The 24,534-nt window shown below is 42.6% G+C and overlaps 1 protein-coding gene across 1 annotated transcript in view; it reads right to left on the bottom strand.

Annotated features, from left to right (window-relative positions):
- Positions 1–23,822, bottom strand: part of GET4 (guided entry of tail-anchored proteins factor 4) — a 102,122-nt gene extending 78,300 nt beyond the window's left edge. The window contains exon 1 of the mRNA XM_086940563.1: positions 23,603–23,822. Coding sequence (XP_086796689.1) covers positions 23,603–23,751 — 149 coding nt within the window. The 5' untranslated portion in view covers positions 23,752–23,822. The remainder of the gene's footprint in view (positions 1–23,602) is intronic.
- Between the last annotated feature and the right edge of the window lie 712 nt (positions 23,823–24,534).

Here is a 24,534-nt window from a genome sequence, read left to right as displayed (position 1 = left end):
ACTTATACTTGAATACAAGGAGATGTAAATGTAACTCTTGTTCTACAGTTCCAAGACCTTTTCTAAAGCCAAATTGGACCTTGGAGAGAATGTTATTTTCGATGGACCAAAAGAGCAGCTTATCCAGTAACAGTCTGCCAATAATTTTAACAGCCGAATCCAATAATGCATTTGGATAAAAGCACTTTTGGCCCTGCGCATAATACTTTTTAAAAACTGGCACAAGGGTAGAGAAGTGCCAGGAGGGCGGGAACCCTACAGTACAGACGAAATTGCTGACAGTAGTATGCAAGGGAGTCCAGAGCCCTGGATTTTCCTTGTAATATGTCCATACGAATCCGGTCAGACCTGGTGCTTTTTTTTTTTTTAAGAGATGTTAATAATGGCATCAAATACCTCCTCATGGGAAAATTGGATATTCTGGGGCAACATAAAATCAAACTCTTTAATGAGTTGAGTCACTGGAATAGTATACTCTGCTAAAATGGCTTACCCATTCCTCAGGGCCTATATGAGTGAGAACTGTATCAGGGGAAGAATCTGACGAGAGGCCGGCACCTACAGCCTTCCAAAAAGGCCTGTGAATTTTAACTTGGCAGGCGAGAATCAAGGCTTACCATATCTCAACCTTCATATCAATCTTTCTTTTTCCAAGTGCCTGAGTATAGGCCTTCTACAAGTGCCTATCGCCTCCTGGTCCCTGGGGACACAATTCAGTTCCCTTCTCAGCCAATTATTCGCTTCTAAACATGCCTTTTCAAACCAAGATTTACTAAAATGTATTCTATTAACAATAGGCCTCATAAGCAATTCACTAATGTACGAGTTCAGATCAGCAAAATTAAATCAACTTTGCCTTAGGACCTACATCCTCAGCTAAGCAGAGGTTAATCGGCCCCCACACCTCTCAACAGCTTTGCTCATAATCATTGACATACTTGCAGAATGGCATATTAATCCACGCCCAGCATCTTTCTTGGAAATAGGCTACCTAAAGTTTTACCTTCAACCCTGTCACGGGAATGATCAGTGATAATGATCGCTATAAATGACAGGCAGTTACCAAGATAAGGGTACAGGGCAAGATGTCGCGCTCACCTGGGTTTGTGTTCAGGTATCCTCACCTAAGTCTCTATATGGTCAGCCTGTTACCAAGATAGTTGCCCCACAAAGATCTTGCTCCTTAGTGGTGTCATCACTGAAGTGCACCAAAGGTAGAGTCACACAGAATGGCTGTCTCCTCTATGTGGCAGTCTCAGAATCAGGCCATCTTCACTCTCTAGGTGGCATTGGGAAGTCAGACACGACCTCTCCCCTAGGTCAGACTTGGCTCTGCAGTCAGGCAGAGAGATCAGGGGACCCCTCACGGGTCGGAGTGCTGTCCTGCATTTCCTCTGCCCCCTATGGACCTCACACAGGGCTCAGCAGCTGGGTTTGCATCTATGGGCAGGCGGATTTCTGGTAGACAAGGTTCTCTTCTTCCCTCTCTCAGCAGGCAGGCTGCTCGGAGGGTCACTGGCAGAACCTTAGCTTCTTCCAGCAACACTTCCAGTAATCCAGGAAAGGTTCCCTCACCTTCGGACAGGTTATTATTATCAATATCAGCCATGAGCACAGTGGCACTTCTTGGATAGAGATACCTGTATATTCAGACAAGTGATGAAGATCCACTGTCCGAGTTATCAAACAGGTTTATCAGGGTTTTTTTCATAGTCTAATTTCCTCTTCTGTGGAGATTTATTTTGGGGCAATGAGGTGGCCCCTCACAGCAGATAGACAGTTCTGTCAGCAAGTGCTATAGGTGTATATGCACCCAGCCCTGACTAGCTTTCTAGGAAGCAACATTTAATGGAAAACCAAGCGCCCAGGCTCCCCCCAGCAATGTTTTCACTAGCAACTGCCCCTGCTGTCCCACCCTCGTTCACTAGTAACCAAAATGGCAGCACTCAGGAAAGAATAATCACCAAATCAATTGCTAAATAGTTAACAGATTTTCTAAAGGCAGTCCTGAACTCATCCCTACACGTCTGTATCTAGAGTTACACAACACTCCTCAGCAGTAATACACTTCCACTCACCAGGGCCAGTTTCACAACCTCAGTCTGGTGCCAAGTCCGACGAGGAGCAATCCAAATTGGGTCTCATTGGTAACACCTTACATACACACTTGCAAAGAATGTGGCGTCCTGCTAGCATACACACAGGTAAATATAATGGATAACCTAATATACCCTTGAGGGCTTGGGCAAAATAAGTGAACAGGTAAATGTGCCTTCAAGGGTTTTATTAAAAGGTACTTAGTTGTATTATTCTTAGTCTAACAAGAAAGCCTTCAAAGGTGGGAGCTTCGGGACACTCGAGAGAGCATCCCGAAGCTCCCACCTTTGAAGGCTTTCACAAACCGCTAAATAGAGGCGGCTACCATGAACTCAGCAAAAATTTAAGAGGCTTTACCAGAAGGATAGCCCAAGATACGAAGAGTGCTTTTATTCCAGTATTCGTTTTGCCTTTCAAAGATTGGCCTACTCAGTGTTCTATATAATCACTAAAGAACAGCTGCTGTGCCTGAATCAGTCAAACTATCCTGATAACAGTACTCAGGGGCCAACTACTTTAAACATTTTTAGTCCTGAAGATGGTCTCAACAACGAAAGGATAGAGACCGAAGCATCGACTTGATCACTTTTTTCAAAAAAATCATCAACTATAACTGTGAAAAAGTGTTGACAATTACAACAGTGAAGGCCGAAATTAATATGGTCTTCTTGTTTAATTGTTATTGTTTCATATATGTACCCTTTATGAAATTTGATGATAAAATTAATTTTAGATGTACCCATGTCTCTACTAATTTTTTCGCTGAATTTGTGCTAACATTTTGCCATTTGTCGTTACCTGCTTTGTGATATATATTCCTTGAGGATATATTTCACATGATTAGTTCATAAGTGAAAATGTATTATAAAATAACTTGATAAAAGAAACTAATTAGCAAGTAAACAAAAAATCGCACCCAACTGTGACTAAGAATAATACAACTAAGTACCTTAATAAACCCCTTGAAGGCACATTTACCTGTTCAGCATAACACACACACACTCAGGGATGTCAGCCCCGTGACAAAAGTGAATAACCTAACACAAGTGGCCTAGAAACACCATGCTCAGATCACTAATCAGGTAAAATGTCCTGTTCAAATACTGATCACTCAAAATGCAGTAAGCAAGCACCACTACTTACTGTCATTGGCCAGGGACATAAAAGGTAGTCGTGCGCCCATCCAAGGGTAGTTTTTTGGCACCTCTCCATGACCTAAGAGCCAGATATTGGGCCTCAATGTAAATTGCAGATCAAGGCCTGCAGGGTGCACACATGATTGTCTGTGTGCTGGGGCCATTCAGAGCAGGAGTACACAAACTTTAACATGCAGAGGACATTCCTATCCCAGTATGGTCCTCACAGAAGATATGCCTAGCAACCCCTCTGTACTGGATGCTATCCCTCCTATTGACCACTCAATGTTAGTCGAACTGATGTCCCGGGTTAAATCGGGCTCACCCAATGACTGTTGCCCCCTCACGTCCTAAAGGACGTTTTTTCGGTCCTACCTCTCAGTGTACTCCCCCTCCTTAACGAGTCACTTGCACAGGGTAGAGGCTTTCGTCCGGCGTATTCAACTGAGTCTGTGATTCTTGCGGTCCTGGACACTATGAGACCCAATGCTGATAGGGGTATCCATCAAGCCTTAGTGCTCCTGGACTTGTCGGCGGCGTTCGACACGGTCGATCACACCATCTTATTGCACCTTGTCGAACAGGCCGGCCTGCGGGGCTCTGCTCTCAGTTGGGTGAACTCCTTCCTGACTGACCGTACCCAGGCTGTCAGGCTTGGGAACTTCATTGCACCTAAGTTGGTTACTACCTGCGGTGTCCCGCAAGGCTCATCACTGTCCCCGTTTCTGTTTAACTTATATCTTAAACCCCTTTTACATTCTCTAAAAAACAGAAAGGTCACAACCTTTAACTACGCCGACGACCTACAATTAATATTTACATTGGACTCCCCGGACTATGTCAATGAATTTCAGGCCACCATGTTGCATACCCAGTTGTGGATGGATCAGAACCATCTTAAACTTAACCCAGGGAAGACAGAGCTGGTGCTTCCTGGCAAAAGTGAGGCCAGCTGGGGCCCGCACTTTTGGCCGTCAAAACTGGGGTTACCACCTTCACCCTCCTCTTCGGTGAAAAGCCTTGGGATTACTATTAACTCAGATCTCTCACTTAGAGGACAGGTGGGAGCTGTAAGCTCTTCCAGCTTCCATCAACTGCGCAAAATTAAACAAGCACTGGCGTTGCCAATAGGTCTCGCAGTAGGAAAGTTGGAGCTATTGGTTTTGTAAATGACATTTTATATTTATATATCGTTATTGGCATTGTCAATAACAATATATAAATATAAAATGTCATTTACAAAACCAATAGCTCCAACTTTCCAAATGCGAAACCTATTGGCAACGCCAGTGCTTGCAACTAGAAGTTTGCTTTAGTCGTTGTGATGGTACTGAGTAGACCAGTGTATTGAAGGCTGATCTGGATTTGCAGAATGTCACGCTTGTGGCCTGCAAATTACCCCAAAAGTGCAGCAAGTCATGTATGCCCGAAAGAAGCGGTCAACTGAAAGGTGCGCTCCAAACAATGATGCTTTCTACCTGCATGTTAATAGTTAATAAGATGCATGCCCGCTAGATGGCACTGTTACCTTTCTCTTCGTTATGCAACGGAGGCACTCCAGAGATACGTCAGCCTCGATTTCTAAATGGCAATGTATCACACACCGGTGTTTCAACGCACCCGCTTTCTCACTGTTTGCCAGCAGGCGCAGAGGTGCCAAACCCTGCTTCTGTAGGAGGCGCCCGACTGCTGCATGCTAATAGAGGGGAGACTCGCTGGCGCCTCCCCTCCTACACACCCGGCCGCTATCAGAGGTGTCACCTCCTCACAGGAGGCGCGCGGAGAGCATGACAATACAGCGCGCTGCCGGGGAGGGGCAGCGCATGCAAGGCCCGCGCTCCCACGGGAAGACCCCACATCACAGGAAGTCCGAGGCGCTTCACCTGCATCCAGGGGCAGCAGGCACGGGCATGACAATGAGCACATGCCTGTGAAATGCACAACGACCTCCGCACCCCTTTTCAGCAGCATCAAACATTTACCTATCTGTGCTCTCCACGCACGCTTTTTTTTTTTTTGTAGAAAGCACCTGCTCCTTTGAAGTCCTGGGTGAACTTCATTGAAATGTTCTCAGTGCCTCTTCTTTGAAATTGCAACTACTTCCGTTTACATGCACTTAGTTTGGCATCACTTCGATTATTTGTGCCTACGTCACCGGTCTAACGATATGGGTGTATGCGCAACCGCAGGCGCCCCTTCGCCTTCTTTTAAACTTGTATATTTGCATCTGTCTTCCCTGTAATGTCCTCATTTCCAAATCCCTAAGACTAAATAGTAGAAACCCCTGCTTAAGCCAGATATACAATTGCAGCGCTCAGTGTATTTTTGTGTGCATACGCTCGGTTTGGTTTGTTCTATTTATCACTTTAAGTCTTTTTCACAGGCATGAGAAAAAGAATAAAGCCACACAACATAAGTAAAATAAAAAAAAAGGTTCTTGTTATTGAATGTATTAAAGTGAATGTTTTAACGAATATAAGTTTAATAACAATTTTATATGTTAAGAGGGGCATACCGATGTTATGGTGGTATTAAACTGCCTAATAAACTATAATGTTGAAATTAGAACACGCAGAGGGGAACTTGATGTCATCATTACACGTGTCAGTGCCTGCTGTGGTACTTCAGTGTGTTTAAGAGATGTGTGAAACCATGTTTTCTGTACAGGAATTAACAGCAATGTTTTATTTCTGTTTACAAACGTGTACAGACTGTCGTCCTTTGTTCGAAGCGAAATCATTTTGTCAGCTGCCCGGGGCTTCTTATCTCTGTGTCCTGGCAGGCGCTGGGAGAAGCCCTTTGATGTGGTGGCGGCCGTGAAAAAATGCAATTAGGAGGGAGGGAGGGAGGCTGATGCGTGTGCTTGTTTGGTCACGTGATTCACGTGAACTCAAAGAAAACCGCACCAAAAAACCCTTGGTTTCAAGAGTATTTTGAGCACTTGAATTCTCGCCATTTTCCAATGGAAAAGGCGAGACCTAAAAAATTGCCCATCTGCTGACCCACTCTGCTCTCATAGAGGTGGTGCTCGCTTTGGTCCTATCCAGACTGGACTTTTCTAATTCCACCTATCTAGGGTTACCTGAATTTTTATTAAAGCGCTTGCAAATTGTCCAGAATCAAGCGGCCAGACTCATCCATAAACATCCTAATTGGCAATCAGCAAGACTGCTGTTGGCAGACCTTCATTGGCTACCTATTGCTCAACGGGTGACATTTAAGGTCGGCTGTCTGGTCTTTAAGGCCCTTCATGTAAAGAGACCTAGGTTTATCAACAGCATGATTGTGAAGCATGAGCCTTCCCGTAATCTCCGCTCAGCTCATCTTTCTCTGCTTACCTTACCCTCCTTTAAGCGGAAGCGACAGGGAGGGTGTCGATTTGCTTACCTTGCCCCTAAGGTTTGGAATGCTCTCCCTTTGACAATCAGGAGCTGTGAAAATCTTATGGTGTTCCGGAGAGCCTTGAAGACCTGGCTCTTTAAGCAAGCATCTGTATAGGTTATTTGCCGTTAATTTTCCTCACTTTCAGCGCCATGAAACCCTTGGGTGCCCGTGCGCTCTATAAATTATGATTAACATAACTTAACATAATATCCCAAGTCACCCACTGCCCATTATGTTATCCAAAGGTTATACTGAAGGATCAGTTGACAAGTGCTGGAGACCTAAGCTATTAACTGCAGCACTCGTGGCCACAAGCAAACCGGAAACAAGCATACTCAAACTTACAAATAACTAACAGGAAGAACAATTACCAACAATGAGAGCTTGACACAATTGTTGACATAGTTCCAAAAACATCTTTCTTTGAAACAAGGTAAAAGGAAGAAGGGGGCCCTCTGGATCAATAAAGAGCTGAAGAAAATGAAAAGGACAACTCTCAACACTTCAGTGCAGGCAGGCCAAGTCCAACCCCACCCCCCCCCCCCCCGATAAAATGTATCTATACAGACAAAACAATGTACAAATCATACATAAAGGTCTAAAAAATTCACTAGTCAAGCATTATCAACAATGCCAAATACCCAGTCAAGGGAATCCAAAACAATCTTTTCGAATTCTGCGATCCAGAGGGATATCAAATTTCCTTCCACCCCACTTTCACAAGATTTGTACAATAAACTAGCAACTCATTATCTAAACAAAGTAGACACTCTGCATTCTTATTCCACAGCCAGGAGAAACAGATCTTCCCATTCTATTAAGCTAACAATTATAAGAGATACTCAACCTTCAGAATATTTTAGACCTAAAAGCTACCATCCCAGCCAGCTGCCCCTCAGACCACTACCATCCATAAATACATTTTCAAAAATAACCTTTAATCAACAGCATTTATTACGGTCAGAAATATTAGCAACTCCTTAAAAACAGGAACTTACCTAGAAATATTTAAGAAGGCATGTATACGCCAACTGCATAAGCACAACCCAGACCTTCAAGACCCCAAGAGCTACACACCATTCTCCAATGCGCCTTTCCTTAGCAAACTTATGGAAAGAGCCGCCTTTCGCAATGTCTCAGAATTCATACAAGAAAACTAACCACTCTCAAATTGATAAACCATGTTCCAGCCAGGTAGAGGGACCACATCTGCCCTACTGTGACCCCCCCCCCCCCCCGTTGCCTACTTACACCTGTTTAGTATTACCGTCCTGGGCGCATTTGTCCTTCATTCTGCGACCAGTCATGTTTTTTTTCTCTCTACCTGATGTTGATATTGCATTTATGTACTTCCTTCCATCATATTGTAAAGCGCTCAGATATCCTTTGGGATCTTGTTTGTGCTGTATAAAACTTTATAAAGAAATACTTACAATTTGAGAGCTTTTGATACAGTACAACATGATACATTACTTCTTAAACTAAAAGAAGCCAGTATAGATGGCATAACAAGCAACTGGATTTCCTCTTTTCTAAAGAACAGATCATGCCAAATTCGCAAACCATCTTTCTCGTCAAATCCTTACTTTGTAAAAGAGGAGTTGCACAAGGACCTATCATCTTACATCTACGGGAAACCACTACTAAATCTTATCAAGTTTCAAACTTTGCTGCTACAGCTATGCAGACACAGATTATTTTCAAAATGGAAAATACTAAGGACCTAGGAACATCAAAAAAATGACATGCCTTATAGCCGTAAAACAATTGATGACATGGAATCTCCTCCAGGTAAGTGCTTCAAAAACTGAAATACTGACCAATAGGGATTGGAAAATCTTAAGACTATATATCTTTCCGGTCAGATTTAGGACCCCGCAAAAACAACAAAAAGAGCCACAAATATGAAAAATAGTGCAATATTCTTTGAATGTATACTTTTCATGAAGAGGGCAGGCTGTCCCAATCAACCATCTACACAATTAAAACAATGTAATGTATCATTCCATGTTTTGGAGTCTTCAAAGGGTACTTGCAACATTCCCCGTCTTCTCAAAACTTGGACTCTGCTAACTGACTACATCATAGCATTCTACTTTCAAATACCAGAAGGCTACAAAGAATCCAAAACTCAGCAGCAAGATTACTTCTAAATGTAAAATATACAAACCAACATAGCTCCTGTCCTGAAGTCTCTACACTGGCTGCCAAGAGCAAGAAGATACTCTTTCAAACTACTATGCATCACTCGGAGCTGCTAATGGCAAAATACCAAAATTAATTTAGGCATAAAATATATAAAAAATACACAAAATATTACCAATTCAGGAACTTACATTCCAGACTGTCACTGTGATAAAATAATTCCTGCTTATAGGGAGAAAAACAATAGTGGCATTACATTGGAATTCTCTACCTGCAAATAATCACTGAGCATCGTTTAGAGTTCAGAAGGATAGTTAAGACCTGGACCTTCCCAATGCGATCTAACAAATTATGTACACATTCTCATTTCCTGTCTACAGAGAGATACCCTCTATCAAGGAAGTACTAATTCAGCAAAATCCCTAAACAAACAAACTTTAATACAGCCTGCCCTTCTCAAACAAGTAGCTGGCGAGCTACTGGTTGCTCTCCAGGTATCTGCTAGTAGCCCAGACTATAATTTAGAAGCTTTTAATTAGTTAATCATTATATGTATACCACAATTTAGAGTATATAGTCGAGATGAAAATGTGCTTATTTTCAGAACTCACAAGCTGATATTTGGAGAAAAATAGGCGATTTTTCAAAATATATCGGAGGCTGATATTGGAGCAATTAATCACGTAGCATTGGGAAAACGCTTTACATACGTTGTGACTTTGGTGCCAAAGGCATTGAGCTATTGAGGTTATGTATTACTCATGTAGAGGCAAGCATTCCATATCGACAATGCTTTTTTTATACATTACTGCTGGCAACCGTACCTGACAAACTGAGATGATTGCTGGTAGAAATGTTGCATATGGTGGCCACTAATGTAATCATATCTGAAGTGGTCACTATTTCAACACTAATAATATTAGTAGTTTTGATGAGTTTCATTTAACATAAGTAGGTCTTATGACAGAAAAGGTAGGAGACCCTTGCTTTAATATGAGGGAGAACCACACCTCCTTGAAACCCACTCATGGTACTTTCTCAAACACATAATAGCATGACCAATGCACACCCCATTGACCGTTCATATCTCAGGCATAACAAACCACTACCCAGACACGCTGCATAAAATCAGTACTCGATGATAAAAAACAGACACTAAGTCAAACTTGTATCACCTGCCCACAGGTAATCAAATGTCAACCTTTCTTTCTACTTTCTCAGATTGCATCCTACCTCAACATTCCAAAAAACCCTGCATGAAAACCTGATTTTTCACTAGGTATTACTTTCACTCGTGCCTTTTTATTTGAAAAAACTCTTTAAGACCTCTCCTCTAAATGCATTTGTGCCTCTGAATTCACCCTATTCTATCACATTCCTGCAGCTGTAATATTCTTAAGTAAGCTACCCATACCCCTCCTTACAAATCAAACTGAGTAACGTTCCTACAAAACCAAAACCTTTCTATCTACTCATCCCCCTCCCATGTCTCATTCTGTTTAACTATTACCTATCTAACCTCCTCCACCATATTTTCTCGCCCCTCTTTTTCCACTTGCATTAATTTACTCTAATAATTACACTAAACTCCTGTTAACTTAATGCACATCCATATGGTCAAAATGAGGGAGAACTTCATGGTCCTTAGAGCACAAGACTAACCTAATAACCAACAAATCTACAATACAAATTAATACATCACTATATTACCCAGTACCTTTGGGCTGCAGAGCTGCATGCAAGCTAACAAAGTGCTTTAATGCCTCGTCCGTGGTAGTAAACGCTTTATAAATGCAACCACAATAGAGCCAAACAACTGCTTGCTTTAGATTTAGATGGCTAATCTAGCCGTCAGATGGCGTATGTTACAGGCTGTGGGCGGAAATGTCCCCAGCTTAGTTCCCCTGTCATGCATGACCAACTGCACGTGCATCGGGTATCCTGAATTTTATTTTGACCCTAGCGTCACTAATATAAGAGTGATCACTAAGGTCCAGGCCTGTCCTGGCTTTGCAAGTTCCTGCACCTGTCAGGTGACCTGGAAGAGAGCACATGGCAATCCCTCATAATGAAAACAAGACTTCTGGCCCTGTCCCAGGGATAGCATCTAAAGCGGTGGTGACAACATCATGTTTTAAGATTGATAGGCTTACAAGGCCTTTATTTATCAGGGTCAATGACAAAACTTTGTTTAAAGTTCCACTCTTGTGTGATTGCCAAAAATCATGTAACTACATCCTGGGTACATATTGGGAGTGTGGGTTCATGTGGAGTGTGCATCTAGCACATAGGCAGTAGTAGGGACCGGTACATGAGTATTGAAGCCAGTGAGATTCATTTTGGATGTCTCTGGTTTGACATAGCAAAAGATGGAGGATGAGGTTAGCTTACAAAGACATGTCTGCATTCTGGGGGCTGGCGATCCAGACACTTAAGTGTGGAGCATGGAAACAAGACCCCCTTTAGAAATTCTATTATGAATGTTGTCATCAAGGCTACTGATTAGCTCTTCCTGAGCTTTGCAAGATTAATGGTACTGGTGAGGGGTGCGACTGAGGTCTGTTGTGAAAGGGGAGGGCATTTCGAAGCCAATGACAACTAGGTGCAGAAATTTCACACTTCATTGTGCACATTTTGTGGGTGCTCCAGTTTGGAGATTGCTCAAGTGCTACCTACTGGGAGATGTGTCACTTCACACAATGGCTGTGAATGGTGAGCAGCCTGAGGAGGACACTTGGAAAGAGAACTATCTTGTAGTATTGTGTTGTAACCAAAGAGTTCCAAATTGGAACGCTTAGGTGTACAGCATCTGGAGACCAGAAGAAGAGGTTTGGTTGTGTCTGACCACTGCAGCTCCGTTAGGAATAAACTTCCTTTAACACATACCTGTGAAGTTATTATTACTGCGGAGAGAATATGACAGAACCCACCTCGGTTACAGCGTACTCTCTAACGCAGCTCAAGGAGTCTACCCCAAAGATAAGACATTATTGATACTCCTTTGTGTGACTATCTCCGAGTTCCTTGTGTGGAGCATTAACTTTGGCTATGATTGTGCTGCCGTGGGACTGTCCCTTGCAGGTCACTTGATGCCGTTTTGCAGTTGAGGCTTAAAGCACTTGAGCAGCCTGTGTGCATCACCTGTCAAGCTCTTGACGACATGCAGCGTGAAGCCATTTTATATCAGGATGTGAGCACTTTGAGAGACCATTTTATTGGGAAACTGTCAGCGTTTGTGGAAATTAAGGTGGGTCAAATCCGGTTATTGGTCCAACACGTGATTCTAGCATTGTGCCTACAGGTTGAAGCAGTGGCAAGCACACCTTTGTTTGTGTCTCATCCAGACTGTGTTTTATCTATGTCCGTTGTTCTAGATATTATATTGTGTAACTATTTTATATTTTTATCTTAATTTTGTTAACCACGGAGAAAAAAAAATTGTTTTGTATTATAGGTGTTAAGTAATGTAGCATTGTGTTGTAAGCAAAGTGTTCCATAGAATTTGGAACGCTTTGTGAACGGCAGTTGTAGACCAAACAAAGCGGCTTGGCTGTGTTTGACCATGGCAGCTCAGTTAGGAATAAACTTCCTTTCTACACATACTTGTGAAGTTGTCATTACTGCGGAGAGGATACGACATACCAAACAGGTATTCACAAAAACAAAAATGTTCTTATGTACTACTTTGCATTCTTTGTTTAAATCGGCAGTGTTGTCTCAGTTTTGTATACCATTTTCATCATCGCTGTGACATGTACAATTGCAAATGCCAATGAAGATACACTTTTTTTAAAAACTTTATTTTCTAAAATGACAAGCACAGAGCTGGGTGTTGAAGTTCGGGGGTCTGCTGACTGACTAAAGTTCTGAGCTCGAGGCCCCATTTTACCCTCTAGAGAAGTCTGATATTGCTTACCCTTGGTACCCTGGTATAGCATGCAAAATGACAAGATCCACAAGAGACACTGCTCAGTAATAACTGATTTTCGACCCCAGTGAAAAGCCCTACTTGTAGAGATGGTACTTCAAGGGCATGTAGACCCTTAAAAATAAAAGTAAAGCTGGCAATAATTAACTAAGACCTAGCCAGTTGTATAAAACTATGTAAATACTTAAAATAATTCAGATAGTTAGTACCCAGGACAAAAACTACCATTACTGGACCTAGTCAACATACCGGCCACTGCTAGAATCTTGATGATCAGAGGGAAAATTAAAGTCAACTCGACTGCAAGTAATATTTTCTTCCCTCTTCAGTTGCTTGGGAACTTTATCCAGCTCATTCCTCTGACTCTCACAGGACTTGCAGTGCTCAATATTAAATTCCAGAATGCATTATGCCCATTCTTCCCATCTGAAAATTTCCAAAAACTTGCAGAACTGTACATGGCAAAAAATCATGTGTCAGGGTGACAAACTAAAATATATATTATCAGATTTCTGCAGGCAGAAAAAACTCCACTGGCTAAGGGTAGAGGACCTATTCTACCTCGAAGGCTTATGGATTTTTCAACACAGTCTGTATAGTGAAGCCCCCACAAGAACACATCGTGAAATGTGTTACACACTTTACCCTCACCTACTAATGAGTTTGCAACCATTTATAATAGCAAAACGGAAAAACTAAATATGCAAAATGCATCAGAGTTTAACTAAATTAATCTGTGGGTTTACAACTGGTTCTGTACCTTTTTAGGTTTCGACTGCAAAAAGCTGCGCAAGCAGATTTTGCGCAGGAGAAATCTAATGATAACAGTATGTTGCTCGGGAATACGCCCTCTGTTCCATTGGCTAGCTCCATAAATGGAGGCTAGCCATTGGAACAGAGAGGCGTCCGTCATGGCCGGACCAGATTCGGGGGCGTTCCCGAGAATTTTTGGCTTTTGGCTACGTCATGCTACGTCAGCCAAAAGCCGGGAACGCCCCCGAATCTGGTCCGGCCGGGCCGCAAGCAAGCCGGAAGTCCCGCCGCCGCTTGTTAATTGTTGTCTGTTTGCCCGGGGGCTCTTTGAATACATACCAAGGCAAATGAGATCAAAAGACACGTTCATGCGCCAGGCGCGGCTCTCAGGGATAATGTTATGGCTGACAAGATGTCGACATTTTTTGGGGAGCCATAATGGGCATCGTGGCCAGGGCTCTCTCGCAGCCACCGAGGGCGGCAGATGCCGGGATTCCTCGGGGAGCAGATCTTTGGAATTTCATCAGCGTTCATGGGTGACCTGGCCTTTTCAAACACGCTGATAGACACGATAAATCATCCCTGCAACACATTCTAATTATGGGTCACGTGACCTGGACGCCTCCTGAAAAAGTAGAAATGCTAACACTTTTCCTTCTTGCTCCCGGGGTCTGTCTGGGTGTCAAGTGTGGTTTGTCCTGTCGCTCCGTGCGTGGGATACCCTGCGTGACATTAACTCCAAATCAAGGCTTCTTCAGGGCTCCTGATATTGAGTTATTTGATCGCCCCCATAAAAGTAAATCTAATTCTGTTTCTCCTTGAAGCGATGCTCTGTTGTTCGAGATAGGATTATAGGAGCGGCATTATAGTAATTAATACGATAATGCCTTAATCATTAGCGTGCTACATTGCTTCAGCAAAGCATCTACGTCTTAGAAAATGAAATGTTTGAAAAAAAGTGCAAAAACGCGCAACAAATCCAGTAATCATAACATGTTATCATGCCAAAACAGAAGCAGTACAGTACACCAAATGTCTATCGGTTTTGCGTTTAAAAAACATAAATAACTAGTTATTTCTTCGATCAAATTTACGTGAGTAGATGCAGTTTCAGTTTTACTGCATATTGCATTAAAGTAGAAGTGGTTAATATTTAGGTGGTCTGATCCATATTCTTGGTCGAACAATCCTACACAACACGTGCAGAAGCACATTATATGCTATTTTAACATGTATTTCTTACAGTTTGAATTATGCCACAAAAAATATGAGCTTTTTTGTGAAGAATTGAAAATGTATTCCACTTCGAAATTAATTACTCATTATGTTTTGCTTTTTGGAACATAGCTCACATTTCCAAAAGGGCAGACTAAAATCAACATATACTGTGTTTCTGTATGTGTTTTTTATTACTTGTATGATATTCTGATAAGTGTATTGCATTATACATGAATGTAAAATTTCCTGTAAAATTAAAGCAAATATTAGTGCATGACAACTGAATTTAAACATGCTAGCGAATCTTTCACTGGTTTGTTTGATGTTAACCCTTATAATCTGCTATGAAGCCCTAAACAGTACGCTGGACAAGGTTATTTTAAGGACATGAAGAGCACATTGGGCCGGTGACCAGGGAACTAATTCTCCACAGTTAAAATGGTGCGTCAAGGTGAACTAGCTTAAAAAAACATATACAATGTTTATTTATACTTGATCTGTCTTGTTGTGGAAAGATGAGGAGGTCAATTGTGTTTACATTTACTTGTAAACCATGCTCCATGCACATTATGACACCAAGGCTATTTGTTCTGCCCTGAAATTACACTTTTACACCCATTAGATCTGACAATAATGTTGCACTCTGCGCGTTGGGCAGGTTCAGACAAAATTGAATCATTTGCAAAGTGTAGCACCATCTGGAACCCAAACTCAATGAAGTAATCAAATGAGGCTGTCTTTGCCAAAGTATTCAGAGGGGCCACAAAGAATAAGGCCTCGGCATACAAACGTACAGCCGTAATGTACCCAAGCTCGAAGATTCCTCTTCTGCTCCCGTCCCTTACACTACGACTGCCTACCCCTTCACTGTCTCCCCGCCTAGCCTCTTCGCTCTTCCTTTTTATCCTATCCTTCCCACTCTCTCCTCTCCCTTCCCTCTTAAAAACCCATAAAATGCTGCAGTTTACTTTGTTTGGGTTACTGCAGTGCAATGTCTTTTCTTTACTTATTATGGTGATGTGTGTCTGTGATATGGTCATGGTGGTGACTTATGCATGTGGTAGTTATGTGCCAGTGTGACGTGTTTGTGATGACATTTGTGGCAATATTTTGTATGGGTTGTGCTATGTTCTGCCGTGACTTGTGCATGTAATGATGTACATCTTGGTCAAGTGCATTTTAAAGTAGGCGTTTATTTGTATGTAATTGAGTATGTGGCTCCTGACTGTGAATTATGTATTTGGTGATGTATGTGGTACTAGTGTGTGTATATGATGACGTACATTGAAGGAGGCAAGAGTCAACATAGCATTTATGCTCAGCACTTTTTATTCTAAGCACAAGCCTATAATGGCATACAATACTTTATTTGTTAACAAGGGTTTTCCATTTCCGGACTCAATATTTGGTGTATATTTATAGTTTCAGTACATTGAAATCTAGCCCACTACTAACCACATACTTTCAATACCCCAGCTATCCGGCTGGTTTGCACTGCTCAGCAGATATTGGCCTCGATCATAATATTATAATGTGGCCTGTGTATTAACTAATTAAACATTTTACTTAAACACTTCTGCATTTAGACTGCGGTTACATAAACAATGTCAGTCTGTCATTTATTTTATGGGTTCTGATGTTTTCCTCACTTTGCAAATTTGGTTGCAGTGCTTCTTACTCTCCTGTTTGTGGATTGGGTATTCCCTCCATGATCACGCCCATCGTTGCCAGATCTCTGATTTATTCTTATCAAGTAGAGCTGCTTCCCTGCCCCCTCGGTTTTGTGTGTGCCTCTGTTGCCTGCTTGCAACCCGGTTTTGTGTGTGCCTCTGTTGCCTGCTTGTGACCCGGTTTTGTGTGTGCCTCTGTTGTCTGCTTGTGACCCGGTTTTGTGTGTGCCTCTGTTCCCTTCTTGTGATCCAGTTTTGTGTGCGTGTGTGGGTGCAAATGCAATAGGTGTCGCATTTGCGAGAGATTAGGCTATTGGCTTTGTAAATGACAATGCCATTTATTTAGGATATCAAAGCCAACACATAAATAAAAATGTTGTCATTTACAAAGCCAATAGCTTTAACTTTTCCGAAGGCGAAACCGTTGCATTGTAAATGCTTGTTAGAGGATTGTAGCGCCCTACTGGCAGGCAGAAATACCCTTTCAACCTCCAAAAGGGGACCCAGGTACCAAAGCAAATCAGAGTACTTGGCATCATCATCAGGGGTATAGAGCCCTATACAAATTTGACAGAGTTAAATACTTTGTCATTTAAGCACTGCAAAATTAAACAAGTGTGTGCGAGCTCACAGAAAAGCAAAATCACATAGTGCATACTAATTTTAAGAAATCTAAACTGCTTCACTGAAATTTTCAGATGCCGCAACTTCAGTGACCATAGAAGAAACCCAGCAGTGGCCACAGTAGGGACAACAACAGCTACCAGCCAGGCAGAGACAAGAGTTGACTACAACTACCCACGAGAAATTCTTTATTTATATTGATTATATTCGTTACCCTGTCGCTTGGAACGTGGGTCCACTACTGAACCCAAAGCAGGGAAAAGAACAGGAACTGCAGAAGCAACAATGATAGATTAGACATCAAATGCAACAGCCAGCAAGGGAAAATGCAGTCACGGCAATTATAAGCACTGAGAAAAGTCAATCAAGTGACGAGTGGAATTATTAAATTAATCTCAGCCACAGGCTGCACTCCTTGAATTAATCTCAGCCTCTCTGTGCTGCATTCCAACCCATTGGTACTGTGCCGCTATAGTCCAGAGCAAACCATATGAAAAGCAGCCAGTCATGCTCAAACGGTAACAGTCGTACCCCAACTTTTAAGCCGGGTCCCCTCTAGATGGGAAACAAGTAGCGCCGATTTCAGATTGATCGACCTCAACACTGAGATAGTACTGGTCAGTCCTATTTCACAGCATCCAAGGAAACCATATATGGTTATATATTCTTTGCATTAAGAAACAATCACGCATTGGTGAGGCCTCACACTAATAGGCAAATTTATGTAAACACAGGCAGAAACAAAGATGCAGACTATTTGTGCCTCTTATGTTTGCGATTTGTTTTTTAATTGAAATTTACAATGACATGTGACACGGCACAATTACTCTGTTTGCAAGCCTGTCTTTATATGCATTTGCACATTAAAGCCAGACCAAATGGCTACGATAAAATATGTTGACATTGCATTAACTCAAGTAAATAGCTTTCATAATACACTATGCATAACTGAATAGCAGGATTTTTTCCAGCATGGAAAAAAAGACTTAACTCCACGAGTAAAAATCATAGCAGTCAGAACAGGAAAGGGGCGCAAAGAACATATGCAAGTTAAAACATATCAAAGCTAAACAATCAATGGCAAAACCATTAGGTCTCGTCTAGGGGTGAACTATTACCTTTCTTATTCCGGTGGGAGTGAAACAGACTGTGTGAGGGCTAGAAGAAAGAGGTACAAGGTGGATGGGGTATAAGAAACTGGAATGGTGGTGGATAGGAGAAGAACATCCGGGGGTTCCTCTATTATCTGTGCTTCAGGTATTTCACAAGACCACCCAGTTGTGAACTAATGAAAGCAGGCAAATTCACAGGCTGTAAGAAAGGGTCTGTCTTCTTAGAAAACCTTGGGCCGTGGGACATACGTGAATTAATTTAATAGAAGGAATTAACCATAGAATTTAGAACATCACTTCTTGGTTATTGGTGCAGTACACACAGTGCAACTGTTGAACAGCTCCACCAAGTGCCCCCTGTCATGTACCCTCCTTCCACCACCACATGTGACCTGTTGTGTATCCTTCTTGTACCACGTGTGCCCTCTAGTGTACTGTGCCTGGTGGCTTGGAACTTTGACAGTGAAAAGAATGTAGGGGCAGGTTTGGAAAACTCCTGCTACAGATTTATAGTAGAGAAATTTAGCGCTGCTTCACAAATCTAGAAAAACTGGAACCTCCCCCTTCTCCTGGGAGAGATGTAACTTTCTATCTTTAAATTGGCATCATGAAAAATTGCAAGAGACAACCAGCCCAGGGCTAAGCGTTATGTGTGCCCTTAAGATAAGAGCCCCCCACCCACCCCTCCCCAAGTAAAGTGCATTGTGCAGTAAATTGCAGATTGACCAGAATGGGTTTTCAACGTGAGGGTGGCTTCAAAACTAACACTATGTTGTCTAATGCATGCACGCGTAAATTTCCAAGCTTCATCAATGTATGAGGATAATGGGTCAAAAATGGTGGTAATGCCCGCTCCTAAACATATGTGCATGTGGTATTGCAATGTCTTAAGGTAATTTATTATTTTTTTTAAAGGGAAAGAAGGAATCTTCTCCTTGCTAATAAATAAAGGGGGTATAGCAGCATAAAGTAAGCAAGAGTCTCAATGCCACCTAGCAAGTAGGGACAGATGAAATTGTCATTGTAGGTCGACCAGTTCTGTGTAAAGAACTTTACAGAAGCATCGTAGCCAGAATTTTATATACAGTGATCTCTTTATCAGTCGGAATATATGATCAATATAGTTCTCGAAACCGAAAGCTGGGTTAATTCCCCCCAGGGTGAACAACAGTTTTTCGTGGAGCTGGTTGGAGATCCATTACCAAGAGTTACCCTTAAGTCTATCCAGGTTTGAGGGACCCATGGTCTCCGAATTGGTCTAACATTCATAGCAACCAATGATGTTGAGGGTATTAGCAAAATGTTTGAGCCACGGCATCCTGTAAGAATGGCTGGGTTTCCCAAAATGTGCGGATTGCTTTGAGAATAGATTGAGGAACTCAGCTTGGACCAAATTCGGTGCCAGTACAAGAGTGGTTTTAGGGCTGCATGGCTTTGATGTTGTTCAAGCCCATCTCAAGTCTAAGAGATGAAATTGGAGTCCCAGCCCGAAGTAGCAACAGATGGCGTAGAAAATGATTTTCTGAAGACCTGCTGTCTTGCTAACACCCCAACTTTCAGCTCCATATAATGCCACTGAAAGTGATTTGGCTTGGTACGCTCCTAGCGCTGGCTTACTTGCTCTGCGCCCAACTCTAATGCTGAAGCAAAGAACAGCATTTAACTGTTGTAACATGCTAATTTTGCTCTTTTTCCGCTATTTGCCCCAAGTATAATTAGTGAAGAACCTTACCCCTAGGTAATCATAGCAGTAACCCTGTTCTAGTGGCTGGTTGTAGACTGAGCGTATTCTTCACGCTGTCACGATAATTGACCTTCAAGTATTTCGTTTTTGAGAAGTATATTTTAAGGTTCTTAGAATGATAGGATTCAAAGCCTTTAAGGAGTTTATGCATGGAAAGTTCAGTGAATGACAGTAGAATGGCGTTGTCGGCAAACAACGGGATTTGAGTTTTATTCCCCCCCTATCCTTGGGACGCCCAGATTTAAGGCTAGCAAATGACTGCCAACGTCATTGATAAATTAAATAACAGAGGTGCGAGCACGCACACCTGCCTGACACTCAGTTTAATGCCACAGTTTTATGTGCACTCTCAAATGGAGCCAAATCTCACCACTGCTGATTCACTCTGGTGAAGCAGCCTTATGGCACGCAGAAGCTTAATGCTTCTCCAGTGTGAGACAAAGAGGCCACTTGTAAACTGAGTCAAAAGCTGTTCTGAGGTCCATAAAGATTAAAAAGAGCGCCCAATGTTTAATGAAGGTGTATTTCTAACAGATGGAGTATAACTTGGCTACCTGGTCGATTGTGCGTTGCGACTTGTGAAAGCCGGCTTGAACTGAAGACAAAATATTTTGGTCCGTAGACTAATCGAGTTAGTTGCATAGATTTTTCCTGTGCTGTCCAAAATGGAGATTGGAAGATAATTACCTGGGACATTCAGTGGACCTTTTTAGGGCAGAGGAACAAGGACTGTGTCTCTCCAGGAAGCTGGGACTTTCCCATATTCCTGAACTGCATTATAGGCAGCAGTAAGAATTGGGATCCAGATGGCTGGATTAGAATTTTGCCTAGCGCTTTCAAATATTTTTGGCTCAGAATGGAGTTAAGAACTTCACTTGCCACAAATTCTAAACTCTTGATGCCCAGAGTGGTCACGAGTGGCATTACAGCATCAGACAGTGCAAAATCTTTGGCAACGGCCGAATCCCCTGTTTAATCACTTGGCTACATCATGTTAGATTATATATGTTAGTAAAATGGTCAATCCAGACCTGTGCAAAAAAGCTGGAGACAATATTTCTCAGTCACCTTCACAGCCCCACCCGATTATGTGTTACCTTGGCTTGCCTCCATACGTTTTGACCAGGTTTTAACATACAAGTTCCGTTTTTTAAATGTTATCATCTGCTTACATGCCTTCCTTAATAACAAAAGGCGATATTTGCATAATAGAGTTTTTTCTTAAGTGTAGGGCTGGTACCAGTGCAGATTTTAGTTAGAGACACTCTTCGTCAAACCAAGCTATATACATACTGCCTATAGGATCCAGCAGGCAATGCAAGAGCGGACTACTAACTGATACTAGCTTTGATGCTGGTCTCCGGAATGTAGCAAGTTTGACTGGAGCAGTTGGATCAATTTGGTCTTGTTGCAGTACGAGGTCGTCGCGTTCTTGCTTCCAGCAATTAATCATGACTAAATTTGTTGGCAGAGCGACTGGCATGCCACGTGATGTTTTTCCTACTTGTTGACACGATTAAATTAGTTGAGCTGTAGATTCTAGCCACTTCTGTTCCCAAGCCGAGCTCCAAGCGCACATTTAAAGTAGCCATTAAAGGGTCATGGTCACTTTCTAGCCACCTCATGATGGTCATGTCAGTGATGATATGCCAGGATTCACTGTACATAAATATATAATCAATCAAGGTAGCTTGAACGCATGCTCTGAATGTATGACCAGGACAGTCTTATATAGTGCGACCATTCAGGGACCATAATTTAGGCCTATTTAGGAGGACTCTTAACCCCTTCCATGCAGCCGCGATTCCCCTGGTGTGCTGTAAACAACACGAACAGGGGCGGGCTGTGACGAACCCCAGCCGTCATCAGCACACGAGCACCGTAGTGCATGACGGCTGGGGTTCGTCATCAGCATGGAAGGGGTTAAACTTCTGCTGCGCTTGGAAGATCCTGTTTTGTGGACGTTCATATGGGAGGGGGGGGGGGGGGGGGGGGAGAGACATCATATGGACTTTTGCTTGCACAGCTCCACATGCAGCATAGTTGAGTCAGGGCTAGTATTCAAGTCACCACAGACACAAGGTGTGAGGTCTGAGGTCTGAGGTTTTTGCTACAAGGGGGAATAACATCTAGAAGCTCAACCTTTAATTTGGAGATACATCACTCCAGGTCATTGATGATAGTGCAGTAGTTCTTGATAGCATCAGGGGACAATAGTCGTTAATAATATCAGTTGTACGCAGTTCACTATCTATTCTTACAAGCAGGATGTTTGAATTACCTTTGTGATGTTTTAATCTGTTAGAACAAGTCTTTGTATAAACCCAGATTGCTAAACCACCATTCGGCCTTTCTTTGCCTTCTCTTGTGACGGTTGTGCAGAAAGTCAAATAACCATCAAAGACCACCTCGCTGACAGACCCAGTTTCCTGGAAGCAACAAATATTGTGCACTTAAATGAAGGCAACTAAATCCTGATCATCCAATTTAGCCCTGAGCTCTGAAATATTCCAGCAGAGTAGTGGAGTTTGCCCGCTTGCCTTCCGAGCATGACCTAACTCCTATGCTCTCTGTATTTGTGATTGGCGTTGTCCCTGTGGTTGTAGTTGCGATTGTGAATATGGCCCAGGATGAAAGTATTGGAGTAGAGAAGCTTGGTGGCTAGGTGCAAGCACAGTTGCCTAAAGTTGGAAGGGTCTAGTGGGATGGGGGATTTTGACAACTGCATCAGGTGGTCGCAGGACGATTTTCGATTTCTACAGCACAAATAGTTACTCTAAGCTAGTAGCTGTTTATAGCCAAAAGAACTATACTACTAGGGGAGGAGCTCGATCCCCTTGCTGATCAAAGAAGCTGTATGTGGCTACCTTGGAGGATCCTTGGCAACAAACGAGGTTTTGAACACTAAAGGGTATGGCTCTGGGGCCCCTTCTACTACCAAGATCCCCCAGCATTCCAAGGTGGCATTATGTGACAATATCTCTTCTGCCAAAAAAGGGTTGACCACCATGTTATAGCTGACTCAACTGCCTACCTCAGGGCCGGGTATAAAGCCAACCCTTTACAGATAGTGGGAATTATTCCTTCAAGACCTGGTAATTAATGAATTAGCTTTATAAGGTTGGTTCTATTCAAAATATCTAGGGGAAAAAATTGAGGTGAACAGAATGACTTTTCTATGCGTTAGAAGTACACACAAGTGAAGACCTTACCCCAGACAAGCTGTATACCTATACTATTCAATCGGGTTCGTGTCAGAGTTAACACATGCAAGGAATCTATTTTATTTAGCAAACAAGAGAATACCTTCTAGGACACAAGAGTTGTTTATAACATTACAGATCTGGATTAAAATTAAAATAAAAAGTCAACATACAGTTGACTTAGTTGTTTAGTGAAAATGCCAGTGCTGGGCGACCTGTGTGTCCGCTGCCATTCCCCACCAAAGCTTTACATATTATATTGCACACTGCGTTAAACCCCAGCTGTTACAAGCATTTGGACAGGTCTACAGTAGTTAGGGCGCGGCATTCAGTGTGTAAGTGACACTGAGCAAGGCCAAAGACTTAAAGGACGCGAAAGCAACTGACACTTTCTATATGGGGAAAGAATCAGGCCTTCCTGAAACTGACATTCTTTCTGACCTATCAAAACGTCACATCAACGCTAAAGCCGCGAAACAGGCCAATGCGAGTGAGGGGGCGGGCCTGACGACAGTGAGTTGCCTCCACTAAAGAGCAAAGAAAGCCCTGGAAGACCAGGCTTTGGATGCAGGACGCCAGCTGCCTTACCTGAAGAACAGGGTGCGGTACATCTGGTGCGCTTCATAGTAGTCCCCCTTCTCCACGCTAGCACGGAGTTTGCCCTCCACGCGTTGTACCCCTCCCCGGTTCCTTGCGCTGTTCTTTGAGCCCTCCTGCTCCGCCATCATTGCGGACATTATTGGCCCGACTGTAGGCTGGCGTTGCGGGGCCGCCGTCTTGCCGGCTTCCGTAGCGTTTCCCGATTGGCTACGGTGGCTCGCGAGGATGGGGCGGGCGTGTCACTTCCGAGAGGAGAGATCATTTTTCGTCGCGTTTGCTAGATTCGTCCAAGTAGGTTAACGTGGCGGCCATACCGGAATGGTGCCTTCTGGCCTTAAATAACGCGAATTGTTAGGCTGCCTCTCTTGAAAAGTACTTTCAGAGACCATTATGCCGTGACCTTCCTAGCAACAAAACCTCTAGTAGGGCTATGTTTTCATTATAACTGTGACCAACACATTTCAGCATTATTACTACACTATCCGAACGCTTCTTGGTAAGATTTTGTAATACATTGGGTTATTGATTGGGGGGGGGGGGGGGGGGGGGGGGGGGGGGGGTGAAACCCTACCCATATAAGTTATTTCATTAAATACCTATGGGCCTCTGTTGATTTATCTATCACAATATGTAAATATGATCCTAACAAGTGTATAAGTGTCTCACTATAAACACAAATACAATTAGCTTTTATGTACAGCAACACTCAAAAGTCAGAATTTCTAACTATCCATATTTGCAGATATTGAACTTTATGCAATACAATTTTATATCTCTTTATACATGTATAACCTTTCTATTGTATTTATTGTAATTGCATTTATATAGCTCTGACGAGGCATCGAAGCGCTTTTTCGGCAAGTAGCACGCTAATCCGGGACCCATAAAAGATTACTAGTAAATTAGTATAGTGAAATATG

Source organism: Lissotriton vulgaris, chromosome 10, assembly GCF_964263255.1.
Source record: "Lissotriton vulgaris chromosome 10, aLisVul1.2, whole genome shotgun sequence".
NCBI lineage: Eukaryota > Metazoa > Chordata > Amphibia > Caudata > Salamandridae > Lissotriton > Lissotriton vulgaris.
The sequence above is the reverse complement of the archived record's forward strand: the minus strand, read 5'-3'. Positions and strand labels throughout refer to the sequence as shown.